This window comes from Pongo pygmaeus, chromosome 8 (assembly GCF_028885625.2).
Source record: "Pongo pygmaeus isolate AG05252 chromosome 8, NHGRI_mPonPyg2-v2.0_pri, whole genome shotgun sequence".
Taxonomy (NCBI): Eukaryota; Metazoa; Chordata; class Mammalia; order Primates; family Hominidae; genus Pongo; species Pongo pygmaeus.
In genome coordinates this window covers 73,695,154-73,709,697 of record NC_072381.2, presented here as the reverse complement: position 1 = coordinate 73,709,697, position 14,544 = coordinate 73,695,154, and the positions used below count along the sequence as shown (strand labels likewise).

Here is a 14,544-nt window from a genome sequence, read left to right as displayed (position 1 = left end):
TTTTTTTTTTTTTTTTGAGACAGAGTCTCACTCTGTCACCCAGGCTGGAGTGCAGTGGCACGATGTTGGCTCACTGCAACCTCCGCCTCCCCGGGTTCAAGCGATTCTTCTGCCTCAGCCTCCTCAGTAGCTGGGATTACAGGCGCCCACCAGCATGCCCAGATAATTTTTGTATTTTTAGTAGAGACGGGGTTTCACCATGTTGGTTAGGCTGGTCTCGAACTCCTGACCTCATGATCCACCCGCCTCAGCCTCCCAAAGTGTTGGGATTACAGGCATGAGCCACCGTGCCCGGCATAAATTGGATCATTCTATACATTCAACACGTTTCCCTTATTAACTTAAAAACATATCTTGGAGATCTGTCGATGCTAACATATATTGATATGTCTCATTCTTTATTTTATTTGAGACAAGGCCTCACTCTGTTGCCCAGGTTAGAGTGCAGAGGCACCTTCTTAGATCACTGCAGCCTCAAACTCGTGGGTTGAAGCAATCCACCTGCCTCAGCCTCCCAAGTAGCTGGGACCACAGGTGCACGCCACTCATTCTTTTATTTATTTATTTTCTTCCTTTTCAAGAATGGCATCTGGGCCGGGCGTGGTGGCTCACGCCTATAATCCCAGCACTTTGGGAGGCCAAGGTGGGCGGATCACGAGGTCAAGAGATTGAAAGCATCCTGGCCAATATGGTGAAACCCCATCTCTACTAAAAACTACAAAAAAAAAAAAAAAAAAAAATTAGGCGTGGTGGCAGGTGCCTGTAATCCTTGCTACTAAATAAAAGAATGCTTTCCTCAGTCACAGTTTAAATTTATAATGGGTTTTTATTTGAATGAATTCAGATTTTTTTTTGTCTATTTACTCATTAACCTACCCATGTGACTTTATGTGGACCAAATTATTTTCCTGTTATTTTTATTTTTATTTTTGAGACAGGGTCTCACTCTGTTGCCCAGGTTGGAGTGCAGTGGTGCAATTATGGCCCATTGCAACCTCTGCCTCCAAGGGCTCAAGCAATCCTCCCACCTCAGCCTCCAAAGCATCTGGTACTACAGACACCCGCCACCATGTCCTGCTAATTTTTGTATTTCTAGTAGAGGCATGATTTCACCATGTTGCTCAGCCTGGTCTTGAACTCCTGAGTTAAAGCGATCTGCCTGCCTCAGCCTCCCAAAGTGCTGGGATTACAGGTGTGAGCCACCATGCCTGGCCTATTCCTATTATTTAAGTTATAAATATTATTTATGCTTCTTTGGCTTTTTTTTTTTTTTTTTTTTGAGACAGGGTCTTGGTTTGTTGCCCAGGCTGGAGTACAGTGGCACGATCATAGCTCACTGCAGCCTTGAACTCCTGGACTCAAATGATCCTTCCATACCTGGCTAATGTTTAAAATTTTTTTTGTAGAGACGAAGTCTTGCTATGTTGCCTAGCCTGGTCTTGAACTCCTGGGCTCAAGTGATCCTCCTGCCTCAGCCTCCCAAAACTCTGGGATTATAGGCATGAGCCATCATACCCATCCCTGGCATTTTAATCACATGTATTAATCATGTTACAATCAGCTCTGGGTTTATCAAGCCAATGTGTAGTCATTTCAGAGTTACTGATTTCACTCATTAAAATTTTTCTTATTCAAAATCTATCTGTAAAATGCTTGTCTGTTTTAGGCATTGCAATTCCATCGGAAGATATTCTTTATACCACTCTGGGAATGCTGATTAAAGAAAGGAAGATTTATCACACTGGAGAAGGATACTTCATAGTTACTCCTCAGACTTACTTCATTACAAATACAACCACCCAGGAAAATAAGAGAGTGCTGCCATCAGATGAAAGTCGCCTGATGCCAACTTCCATGATGTATCTGGTGAGCATGGAGAGCTGTGCACAGTCAGCCCAAGAGAATGCTGCCCCCATATCCCACTGTCAGTCTTGCCAGTGTTTCCGGGACATGCACACTCAGGATGTTCAGGAACCACCAGTTGCTGCAGAAGTGACTAGGAAGAGTCACAGAGGTCTTAAGGAATCCTTACCTTGGGTACAGAAAGGGGCAGTTTCAGTGTCTGCGGAGCACCACATTTGTGAGAGTACCAAACCTTTACCATACACAGGAGATAAAGAAAAAGGCAAGAAGTTTGGTTTTAGTCTCTTATGGCGCAGCATATCTAGAAAGGAGAAGCCCAAAACAGAACACAGCAGTTTCTCTGCTCAGTTCCCACCTGAAGAATGGCCTGTCCGAGATGAAGATGACTTGGACAATATCCCTCGAGATGTTGAACATGAGATAATCAAACGAATTAACCCCATTTTGACTGTTGACAATTTAATCAAACACACCGTCCTAATGCAAAAATACGAAGAACAGAAAAAATATAATAGCCAGGGCACTTCCACTGACATGCTGACAATCGGGCATAAATATCCTTCAAAAGAGGGGGTTAAGAAAAGCCATGGTCTGTCTGCAAAACCTCAAGGGCAGGCCCATTCTCGCAGGGATAGACACAAAGCCAGGAATCAGGGAAGTGAGTTTCAGCCAGGAAGCATTAGACTGGAGAAACACCCCAAGCTCCCTGCTACACAGCCTATCCCCAGAATTAAAAGCCCAAATGAAATGGTAGGTCAGAAACCACTTGGTGAGATTACAACAGTGCTAGGTTCCCATTTGATTTATAAAAAGCGAATCAGTAATCCTTTCCAAGGTTTGTCTCACAGAGGAAGCACAATATCCAAAGGGCACAAAATTCCGAAGACCAGTGATCTGAAACCCAGCCAGACTGGACCAAAGGAAAAGCCTTTCCAAAAGCCTAGGTCCTTGGATTCCTCAAGAATCTTTGATAGTAAAGCCAAAGAGCCATATGCTGAACAACCTAATGATAAAATGGAAGCAGAATCCATTTACATAAATGACCCTACTGTCAAACCCACCAATGATGACTTCAGAGGTCACCTCTTCAATCACCCTCAACAGAGCATGTTGCAAAATGATGGTAAATGCTGTCCCTTTATGGAAAGCATGTTGAGATACAAAGTGTATGGTGGAGAAAATGAGGTAATTCCTGAAGTCTTGAGGAAAAGTCATTCCCACTTTGACAAATTAGGGGAGACCAAAGAGACTCCGCATAGCCTGCCATCACGAGGTGCCTCCTTTTCAGACCGAACACCCTCTGCTTGTAGATTAGTGGATAACACAATACACCAGTTTCAAAATCTTGGCCTTTTGGATTACCCAGTTGGCATGAACCCTTTAAGACAACCTGAAAGACAAGACAGAGACTCAGAAGAATTATTGAGAAAAGGATTTGTCCAGGATGCAGAGACTACAAGCCTAGAAAATGAACAGCTTTCTAATGATGACCAGGCCTTGTATCAGAATGAAGTGGAAGATGATGATGGTGCCTGTAGTTCATTATATCTAGAGGAAGATGGCATTTCTGAGAATGATGACTTACGTCAAATGCTGCCTGGCCACAGTCAGTATTCCTTCACAGGTGGAAGCCAGGGAAATCATTTAGGAAAACAAAAAGTGATGGAGAGATCTCTGACCGAGTACAACAGCACAATGGAGAGGGTTGAGCCTCAGGTGCTTAAAAGAAACGAATGCTACAAACCCACTGGGCTACATGCTACCCCAGGTGAAAGCCAAGAACCTAACCTCTCTGCTGAAAGTTGTGGCCTAAATTCAGGGGCCCAGTTTAGTTTTAACTACGAAGAAGAACCCAGTGTTGCTAAATGTGTACAGGCCTCAGCACCTGCTGATGAAAGAATCTTTGATTACTATAGCGCAAGAAAAGCCAGTTTCGAAGCTGAAGTCATACAAGACACTATTGGTGACACAGGAAAGAAGCCAGCTAGCTGGAGTCAGAGTCCTCAGAATCAGGAAATGAGAAAATATTTCCCACAAAAGTTCCAACGTTTCAACACTTCACATATGCCAGTGTTGGCTCAGGATGTCCAATATGAACACAGTCACTTGGAAGGGACAGAAAATCACAGCATGGCAGGAGATAGTGGAATAGATTCTCCACGGTAAGTCCACACAAAAGTGTCTGATTTAGGCTGGGCGCAGTGGCTCATGCCTGTAATCCCAGCATTTTGGGAGGCCGAGGCGGGTGGATCACGAGGTCAAGAGATCGAGACCATCCTGGCCAAGATGGTGAAACCCCGTCCCTACTAAAAATACAACCAGGCATGGTGGCGCATCCCTGTAATCCCAGCTACTCGGGAGGCTGAGGCAGGAGAATCGCTTGAACCCGGGAAGTGGAGGTTGTAGTGAGCTGAGATCGTGCCACTGCACTCCAGCCTGGTGATGGAGCAAGACTCTGTCTCAAAAAAAAAAAAAGAAAGTGGCTGATTAGCCACTGTTCTACAGGAATTATGAAAATCAAGGGCATTTTGTTACCTAGTAAGAGACTACTGACTATCACACTTCTATAATGATACAATTCTGCCAGCTTTTATACCTTTACTGAATAAATTGTATAAAGTTACAATGAAATCTCTTATATAGTAGGATACAGTTTATTTTTAATGTGAACCAAATTTGACTGTCCCCACTACTCATAAATCTTTAATTATTTCTAAAAATAGAAATTTCTATAAGCCAAGCACTTTCTGAACTGAGGGTTGGAAGTTTTCACTTCTATTCCTGGCTCTACATAGGTTGAGAAAGGGATGTGGCTACTATCCACTAATATTTTATTTTATTTTTGAGACATAGTTTTGTTCTTGTCGCCCAGACTGGAGTGCAATGGCGTGATCTCGGCTCACCACAACCTCCGCCTCCCGATTCAAGCGATTCTCCTACCTTATCCTCCCGAGTATCTGGGATTACAGGCATGCACCACCACACCCAGCTAATTTTGTATTTTTAATAGAGATGAGGTTTCTCCATGTTGGTCAGGCTAGTCTTGAACTCGCGACCTCAGGTGATCTGCCCGCCTTGGCCTCCCAAAGTGCTGGGATTACAGGCGTGAGCCACCGCACCCAGCCTAATATTTTCTTTCTTTTTCTTTTTTTTTGAGACAGAGTTTTGCTCTGTTGTCCAGACTGGAGTGCAGTGGTGGAATCTCTGCTCACTGCAACCTCCACCTCCCAGGTTCAAGCAATTCTCCCACTTTAACCTCCCGAGTAGCTGGGATCACAGCCATGCACCACCACGCCCAGCTAATTTTTGTATTTTTTAGTAGAGACGGGGTTTTGCCATGTTGGCCAGGCTGGTCTTGAACTCCTGACCTCAAGTGATCCGCCCTCCTCAGCCTCCCAAAGTGCCACAATTACAGGCGTGAGCCGCCATGCCCGGCCTCCACTAATGTTTTCCATGCCAATTTGTTTAAACGTTGTTTGGATTATAAAAGTAGTATCGCCATGATAGAACACTTAAGAAGTACTGAAAAGTATTTTTTTCTTTTAAAATAGCTAACAATCTTACTGGGTGAAAAATATTTTTTAAAACACCTATACTTATTCTAACACACACACACACACACATATATATATATTTTGAGATGGAGTTTTGCTCTTGTTGCCCAGGCTGGAGTGCAATGGTATGGTCTCAGCTCACTGCAACCTCCGCCTCCCAGGTTCAAGCAATTCTCCTGGCTCAGTCCCCCAAGTAGCTGGGATTACAGGTGCCCGCCACCACGCCTGACTAATTTTTGTATTTTCAGTAGAGACAGGGTTCCACCATGTTGGCCAGACTGGTCTCGAACTCCTGACCTCAGGTGATCTGCCCGCCTTGGCCTCCCAAAGTGCTGGGATTACAGGCGTGAGCCACTATGCCTGGCCTAACATCTAGATATTTTTTAAAAATCATTTTATATTTGGTTTGTTTCTGTATAACACTTCAGTCCAAATGTATAGATCTATAGATTTTGTCTACTCGGCTCGTACTGAGTTACTATTTTGCATGTTGCTTTTTAAAATTAATAGTCTATCATATGAACATTTTCCCTGTGTTATTTAATAGTTTCTCAAAGGTCATTCTAAAATTTGGTTCATATCTTTGCCAGGATTTTTTTTTTTTTTTTTTTTTTTGCTTTGAGACAGTGATTGACTCTGTCACCCAGGCTGGAGTGCAGTGGTACAATCACAGCTCACTGCAGCTTCAACCTCCCTGGGCTCAAGTGATCCTCCTACCTTAGTCTCCCGCGTACCTGAGACTACAGGCACATGTCACTACGCCCAGCCAATTTTTTTTTTTTTTGGAGAGATGGGGTTTCACCATGTTGCTCAGGCTGGTTGGTCTCAAACTCCTGGGCTCAAGCAATTCAGCCTCCCAAAGGGCTGGGATTACAGGTGTGAGCCACTGAGCGTGTCTGACCCTACACTTTTTTCTATGCATTTGTAAGTTGCTCTGTTGTTTTTTCTTTTAGACAGGGTTGCAGTCTGTCACCCAGCTGGAGTGCAATGACACAATCATAGCTCACTGCAGCCTAGGCCTCCTGGGCTCAAGCCATCCCCCAACCTCAGCCTCTGGAGTAGCTTGGATTATAGGCACATGCTACTATACCCAGCTAATTTTTTGTAGAGATGAGGTTTTACAATGTTACCAGTCTGGTCTCGAACTCCTGGGCTCAAGGGATTCTCCCGCTTCAGTCTCCCAAAGTGCTGGGATTACAGACATGACCCACCGCACCGGCCATCAGGCTAATTGAAAAGTTTTTTTGATCACTTCTCGGCCTTTTGGCTAAGATCAAGTGTAAAAAAGTTTTTTTGTGGAGACAATATATTGCTATGTTGCCCAGGCTGGCCTTGAACTGGATTCAACCATCCCCTTGCCTTGGCCTCCCATTTGGGATTGCAGGCGTGAGCCACTGTACCAGGGCTTAATAAAAGTATTTTTAACAACAAATCATATAGAGCCATGGCTTTCTTTTTTCATGTAACTTATGTATATCCTGTTATTGATAAATGTAGCTTAAGCTTGGTGTTTGTTTGTTTTTTGAGATGTAGTCTTGCTCTGTCGCCCAGGCTGGAGTGCAGTGGCGCGATCTCGGCTCACTGCAACCTCTGCTTCCCGGGTTCAAGCAATTCTCATGCCTCAGTCTCCCAAATAGCTGGGATTACAGGCACATACCACCAGGCCCAGCTAATTTTTGTGTTTTTATTAGAGACAGGGTTTCACCATGTTGTCCAGGCTGGTCTTGAACTCCTGCCTCAGGTGATCCACTCAGGGATCCAGCCTCCAAAGTGCTGGGATTACAGGCATGAGCCACTGCGCCTGGCCTCAAGCCTTTTTTTTCCTTGCCTCAGCCTCCTGAGTGGCTAGGACTACAGGCGTAAGCCACCACGCCCAGCTATTTTGTGTGTGCGTGTGTGTGTCTTTTTTTTTTTAACAGAGATGAGGTTTCACCATGTTGGCCAGGCTGGTCTCGAACTCCTGGCCTCAAGTGATCTGCCCACCTTGGCTTCCCTGGCCTCAAGTGATCCACCCACCTTGGCTGGGATTACAGACGTGAGCCACAAGCTTGTTCTTTTTAATGGCTGTTTAGCATTCTGTTATGTGGACCTATATATATATATATATATATATAAAAATAAATAGATATTATTTTCCTATTATTTTCCTTTTTTTTTTTTTTTTTTTTTAAAGAGACAAGGTCTCACACTGTTGCCCAGGATAGAGTACAGTGGTTCAATCAGGGCTCACTATAGCCTCGGCCTCCTGGTCTCAAGCAAATCAGCCTCCTGTGTAGCTGGGACCGCAGGCATGCACCACCACACCCAGCTGCCGCTGCTTATTATTATATTGTAAGAATGAGGTCTCACTATGTTGTCCAGGCTGGTCTGAAACTCCTGGGCTCAAGCAGTTCTCCCATCTTGGCCTCTCAAAGTGCTAGGGTTACAGGCATGAGCCACTGTGCCCAGCCTATTTTCCTTTCTTTGACATTTAGATCATTCCCAATTTTTTGCTATAATAAATCAACCTGCAGTGAGTTATTTTTACATAAAAATGTTTGTGGTCATTTCTGAGTTTTTTTCTTAGGATATATTCCTAGAAATCTACATTTTAAAAACGTATCATTACTTCTTTATTGGGGGTGCAAGACCTTTTCTTTTCTTTTCTTTTTTTTTTTGAGACGGAGTCTCGCTCTGTCGCCCAGGCTGCAGTGCAGTAGCACAATCTCAGCTCACTGCAACCTCTGCCTCCCGGGTTCAATTGATTCTCCTGCCTCAGCCTCCTGAGTAGCTGGGATTATAGGCATGTGCCACCACGCCCAGCTAATTTTTGTATTTTTAGTAGAGATGAGGTTTTCACCATGTTGGCCAGGCTGGTCTCAAACTCCTGACCTCAAGTGATCCACCCACCTTGGCCTCCCAAAGTGCTGGGATTACAGGTGTGAGCCCCCATGCCCGGCTATTAAGTGTTTAAGATAACCAAAACATGTCTTCAAACGTGAACAATGGTGGTGTAAACGAACAAGCCATGGGTTCCTTTTCTTTCTCTGTGGCAAAAACAAAACAAAAACAGATGAGAGACATTACTCCTTGATAGGTGACTAGGAATTTTGATTTGCAAAATTTTGAGAAATTTAATTTCTTAAGGATTGCTTATTTTTAAGCAATATGCTTTTCCTGAAAGGCTAGCTATAATTGACAGGCATTTAGAGGAAAGGGAAGGGAAAGTAACATTTGAACATCAACTGTGTGCCATGATGGTTATAAGGATTAGGGGGATAGAGATGAATAAGACATTGTTTCTACTTACAGGAAGTATACAATTTAGTTGGGGAGACAAACAATAAACATAGACAAGTTTTTTTGTTTTTTGCTTTTTTTTTTTTTTGAAACAGAGTCTCGCTCTGTTGCCCAGGCTGGAGTGTAGTGGGTGTGATCTTGGCTCACTGCAACCTCTGCCTCATAGGTTCAAGAGATTCTCATGCCTCACTCTCATGAGTAGCTGAAATTACAGGTGTGCACCACTATGCCTGGCTAATTTTTGTATTTTTAGTAGAGACAGGGTTTCACCATGTTGGCCAGGCTAGTCTCAAACTCCTGGCCTCAAGTGATCTGCCTGTCTTGGCCTCCTGAAGTGCTGGGATTACAGGCATGAGCCACTGTGCCCAGCCTACCAAACAGTATTGTGAGTTAGCTGAAGCAAGGCATATGTGTTAGATAATGGACTAATATAGCTTGTTCCTCCTAGAAAAGAACATTGTAATATTAAAAATATAATAATTTGCTTTTCTCTTCCATATGATTTCTCATAAAAGTAATAAATTTCACAGGAAGATATTGGCCACTTCAGATATATAGAAGTTTTTCAGGGAACTTACTGTTTCTGACTAGAATATACTTGATACTGGATCTGAGAACAGATGTTTTTCAGAAAATATAAACTTCTGTGAAGGCAGCTGTCAAATAATTGAGGTGCTATTGTGAAGCCTTTAAAATGTAAAGAGCACTTTGGATTTTTAAAGGTTAATTTATTTGATAAGTGTACCTTTGTATTAGTAAATGTACTACTTCAAAGTAACAAAGTATAATGCCTTGGTTAGAAATTCGAGTTCCCTTGAAGCCAATAATTCTGTTATTTTTAATATCTTTAGGACACAGAGTCTGGGATCTAATAATTCAGTCATTTTGGATGGACTAAAAAGAAGACAGAATTTTCTGCAAAACGCTGAAGGCACAAAGAGCAGTCAACCACTCACATCCAATTCCTTACTACCGCTAACTCCAGTCATAAACGTTTAATTTTCTTTTGGAAACCTATTTTTTTTATTTGTAAAAAGGTAGAGCATTACTACAGAATCTTTCAATCATATAAGAATTGAGTATATAAGAATTGTCTAAAGGCAAGCATATATATGCTATTAACCACATTACATATTTTGTTCTAATTACTGGCTTTTTTTCCTTTTTTGGCATCTTAAGGCTTTTTGAAGCTTATTTTACTGTGAGTTTATTGGGAGTATATAGATTATTTTCAATTAAAAAGTGGAATTACTGGTCCCCTTCCAATTGTAATTAACTTGAATTTTTATACATTAGTTTCTCAAATACATAGAATGCCAATTTACTTCCTGCAGTGATTTTTTTTTTTTTTTACCTACACCAATATTGAGTTCTAAGTTAAGTGGATCTCACCAGATTTCAACACAAAATCAGAAAACAGTGTGTGTTGAAGCAGTGTCTGTTGCAAGAAAACAGTGTCTGCTGCAAGGTATCTGTGCAACCCTAAGTCTTTATCATTACCAAGAAAGAATTTACATAAATGTGTTGGCTACTCTGCAACAAGAATTCCTTTAATCATTGCTGCCCAGGGTCTTCTCTTTGACCACCCTGGACATGAACAAATGGTTCCCAATGTGACTGACAATGTCGAAAATTCCTGTGGCAAGAGGCATCTGGCTATACTACTATTCCTCTGGTTCCTCCCTACATTTCAGGCCTTCTTTGAGATGGAGTTTTGCTCTGTTGCCCAGGCTGGAGTGCAGTCGCACAATCTCGGCTCACTGCAACTTCTGCCTCCCAGGTTCATGCCATTCTCCTGCCTCGGCTTCCCGAGTAGCTGGGATTACAGGCGCCTGCCACCTCACCCGGCAAATTTTTTGTATTTTTAGTAGAGACGGGGTTTCACTGTGTTAGCTAGGATGGTCTTGATCTCCTGACCTCGTAATCCACCCGCCTCGGCCTCCCAAAGTGTTGGGATTACAGGCATGAGCCACCGCACCTGGCCCAGGCCTTCTTTATAGATGGCAGTGAGAAGTCAGATGGCGGAGATAGAATGTGGAGATAGAAGGGAAGCAGAATGGTTACCGAATGGCTTGGGAGTAAAACGGAGGTTCTGAATGAGAGGTTTAGAGAAAGGTGGAAGGAGTCTGGTAGACATTTAGCAATTCATCTGCATTTTGGTCCATTTCCAACTCATGGTAAGACCTAGAATTTTTTCTGCTAAGCCTTTTCAGACCAAGTAGTAGAATGGTCAGTTCTCTTGGGTTTGGGGAACATGGAGCAATTGAGACTGGTTTCAGCATGTTGAGAAGATGATGGTGCTGATTTATGGTTGAGGGAATGTTTTTTCTTTTCTTTTCCTTTTTTTTTTTGAGACAGCGTCTCGCACTGTCGCCAGGGCTGCAGTGCAATGGCGTAATCTCGGTTTACTGCAACCTCTGCCTCCCCAGGTTCAAGCGATTCTCCTGCCTCAGCCTCCTGAGTAGCTGGGATTACAGGTGTGCACCACCACACCTGGCTAATTTTTTGTATTTTTAGTAGAGATGGGGTTTCACTATGTTGGCTAGGCTAGTCTCGAACTCCTGACCTTGTGATTCGCCTGCCTCGGCTTCCAAAGTGCTGGGATTACAGGCGTGAATGACTGAATAATTGGAGTGTCTCCTTCTGACTCTCACCATACTGACAACAATGAAGTCCAGAGAGAAGCCCGGCACTGGAGAACTTTGTGCAGTCCCTGTGGAAGTGCAAATGACATTCACTGCTCTCTTTTGCAGTGGTCAGCTCACTCACTCTTGACTATTGGCTTTCAGTGGACCCCAATTGATTGACATACCATTCATTGCATTGTGAGAAGATTAATTGTTGTCAAAACGACAGTGTAAACCCTGCTCTAAGTGCCAAGAGAGGTGGGTAATCTGGTATAGAAAAGACTTGTAGGGGAAGTAGAGGTGAGAGTATTGTTTTAGGGGGTCTTACAGCATGGAATCAGCACCAGTGAATGGAAGTTAAGAGAAGTATTTTAACAACGAAAAAAATTATTTTGAGACGGGGTCTCTGTCACTCAGGCTGGAGTACAGTGGCATGATCACAGCACACTGCAGCCTCGGCCTGTTGGATTCAAGTGATCCTCCCACTTTAGCCCCCTGAGTATCTGGGACTACAGGCATAAGCCACCAGGCTTGTCTAATTTTATTTTTTATAGAGACAGGGTCTCACTATGTTGGCCAGGCTGGTCTTGAACTTCTGTCCTCAAGCAATCCTCCCACCTGGGCCTCCCAAAGTGCTGGAATTTCAGGTGTGAGCCACTGTGCCTGGCAGAATTTTCTATTAGACAAAGCTATCTGAAGATGAAGTAGGCAGCTTTGGAAAAGAATGAATTTCCCATTGTTTAGGGCATTCAAGCAGAAGCTTGGTGATCCCTTTACTGATATGCTGCAGAGCAATTTCCAGAATTTAGTTTAACTGGCTGGCTGAACTATAGGATTTTGAAGAATCCTTCCAACTGTAAGGTTTTTTATTTGTTTTGTTTTTTTAGGAGATGGGTTTTTGCCATGTTGCGCAACTAATGAAGTCCATCTAATTTTGCCACTGGATGCATTATGACATTCTCCCTGTTTTAAAGGAATGTATTAAATAAATCAAGCTCATTATGAAACCAGTAAAATTTTCTCCTACGAAACTCATCATATAACAGACACTAAAGATGGGAATATGTGCGATTAAATTGTTTGGGAGATTATTCTCTAAAGTAGGTGACCTGCATTTTTCTCCCCAGACATAACTGCTTTTTGTGGCAACTTTAGTTCTTGATTTATCTTTCCTAATGCAGTCTATTCTCTAATGAAAAAACTGGTTTTTGAGGCAGCTTAATGATCTGAGCTTAGGAGTCAGATACAGTTTGAATTCCAATTCCAAATCCTTCGTAGCTGTGTGATGGAGCAAGTCACCAAATTCCTCTGAATTGGTTTTCTCATCTGTCAAAGGGAGATAGTAATGATGTCTCCCTTCCGGGATTGTTGTGAGGCTTGGGGATGATCTATCAAAAGTGCCCAGTGTAGGCCTGAGCAACCCCATTGCGGGCACGGCTGTGGAATGGCTTTGGGTCTTTAAAAAAAAAAGTGCCCAATGCAGGAGGTACCTAATATTATTATACATATATATGTATGTGTTTTAATATATTTTATAGTAACAAAACTTGCTTGATAGGTAAATACATGGCCCACTATACAGGTCCCCTGTTTTTGTCAGGTTGTCTGGAATTCCTCCATTACAGATTTAGTCCTTTGGGAAGGTTATAGGATGTATCTGCCATCAAAATCCAGGTATGCCACGGGGAGGTATTATCCCTTTCACTAACAAGTTTTCAGTTGATAGCTTATTTTATAAGTAGGAATAAAATATGCAAAATATGGGCTTATTGTAGACATTCATACAACATACATTCTCTCTCATTTGAGATTTCAGACTCCTAGGGATCCCTGGCATAGCTAGGTTTCTTGCAAACTATTTTCATTATTTCAAAAGTCCTAATAGAAATTGTACTCAATTCCTTTGCCTTACTCTAACTCCTTGCTAGCTAAAAGATCGTTTCTTTGCAAATAGTTGAAATTACACCAGCTCAGTAATGCAACACTATCCCATGCTGGTGTGGCAGTTAAACTGCATTTGTATCTTATTCATTGATTAGAATGACCACCATGGATCAATTATCCCTAAATACAATTTTTCAGACAAAATGTTACAAAATTTCAAATCTTTTTTTTTTTTTTTTTTTTTTTTTGAGACAGAGTCTCACTGTGTTGCCCAGGCTGGAGTGCAATGGCATGATCTCAGCTCACTGCAGCCTCTGGTTCAAGCAATTCTCCTGTCTCAGCCTCCTGAGTAGCTGGGACTACAGGCACGTGCCACCATGCCCAGCTAATTTTTGTATTTTTAGTAGAGACAGGGTTTCACCATGTTGGCCAGGATGGTCCCGATCTCTTGACCTCATGATCCGCCACCTTGGCCTCCCAAGGTGCTGTGATTACAGGCATGAGCCACTACACCAGGCCAATTTTGTATTTTTTGTAAAGACGGGGTTTCACCATGTTGGCCAGGCTGGTCTTGAACTCCTGCCCCTGCCTTCAGGTGATCTGCCTGCCTTGGCCTCCCAAAGTGCTGGGAATACAGGTGTGAGCCACCATGCTTGGCACAAATCTTTTTTCTTGTTTCCTTTTTTTTTTTTTTTGAGATGGAGGTAGCTCTTGTCACCCCAGCTGGAGTGCAGTGGCACAATCTTGGCTCACCGCAACCTCCGCCTCCCGGATTCAAGCGATTCTCCTGCCTCAGCCTCCTGAATAGCTGGGATTACAGGTGCCTGCCACTACGCCTGGCTAATTTTTGTACTTTTAGTAGAGACAAAGTTTTGCCATGTTGGCCAGGCTGGTCTCGAACCCCTGACCTCAGGTGATCTGCCCACCTCAGCCTCCCAAAGTGCTGGAATTATAGGCGTGAGCCACCGCGCCCGGCCCTAGATCTTTTTTCATGTAGTGGCATGCACATACACACACACACACACACACACACACCAAACCAAAATGTCAAGTCTATGAGGAAGAGCAATGGAAAGAGCCTGTAGAAGGGAAAAGATTGGGAACCATGGCGTTTTGAGAACCTATCTACAGCTACTAAGGCTTTTTGGGTGTTGGGAAAACAGGCTATTGCTTAACAGGGGTGGGGAAGAGAGACATAAATGTCATGAAACAAGAATGGGGGCATCAAAGACAAATTCATGATTACTTTGCTGGTGTCTTACAGGACTTTCTTTCCTTTGAAACCTTAGTAACATTTGGAAAAAATGTCAGAGGTCCTAAGAGCAGGCCTGAAAAAA

At 43.0% G+C, this 14,544-nt stretch overlaps 1 protein-coding gene across 1 annotated transcript in view; it reads left to right on the top strand.

Annotated features, from left to right (window-relative positions):
• Window positions 1–14,544, top strand: part of STOX1 (storkhead box 1) — a 73,223-nt gene that overhangs the window by 55,230 nt on the left and 3,449 nt on the right. The window contains exons 3-4 of the mRNA XM_054436655.2: window positions 1,667–4,025; window positions 9,548–14,520. Of these exons, the coding sequence (XP_054292630.1) occupies window positions 1,667–4,025; window positions 9,548–9,695 (2,507 nt within the window). The 3' untranslated portion in view covers window positions 9,696–14,520. The remainder of the gene's footprint in view (window positions 1–1,666; window positions 4,026–9,547; window positions 14,521–14,544) is intronic.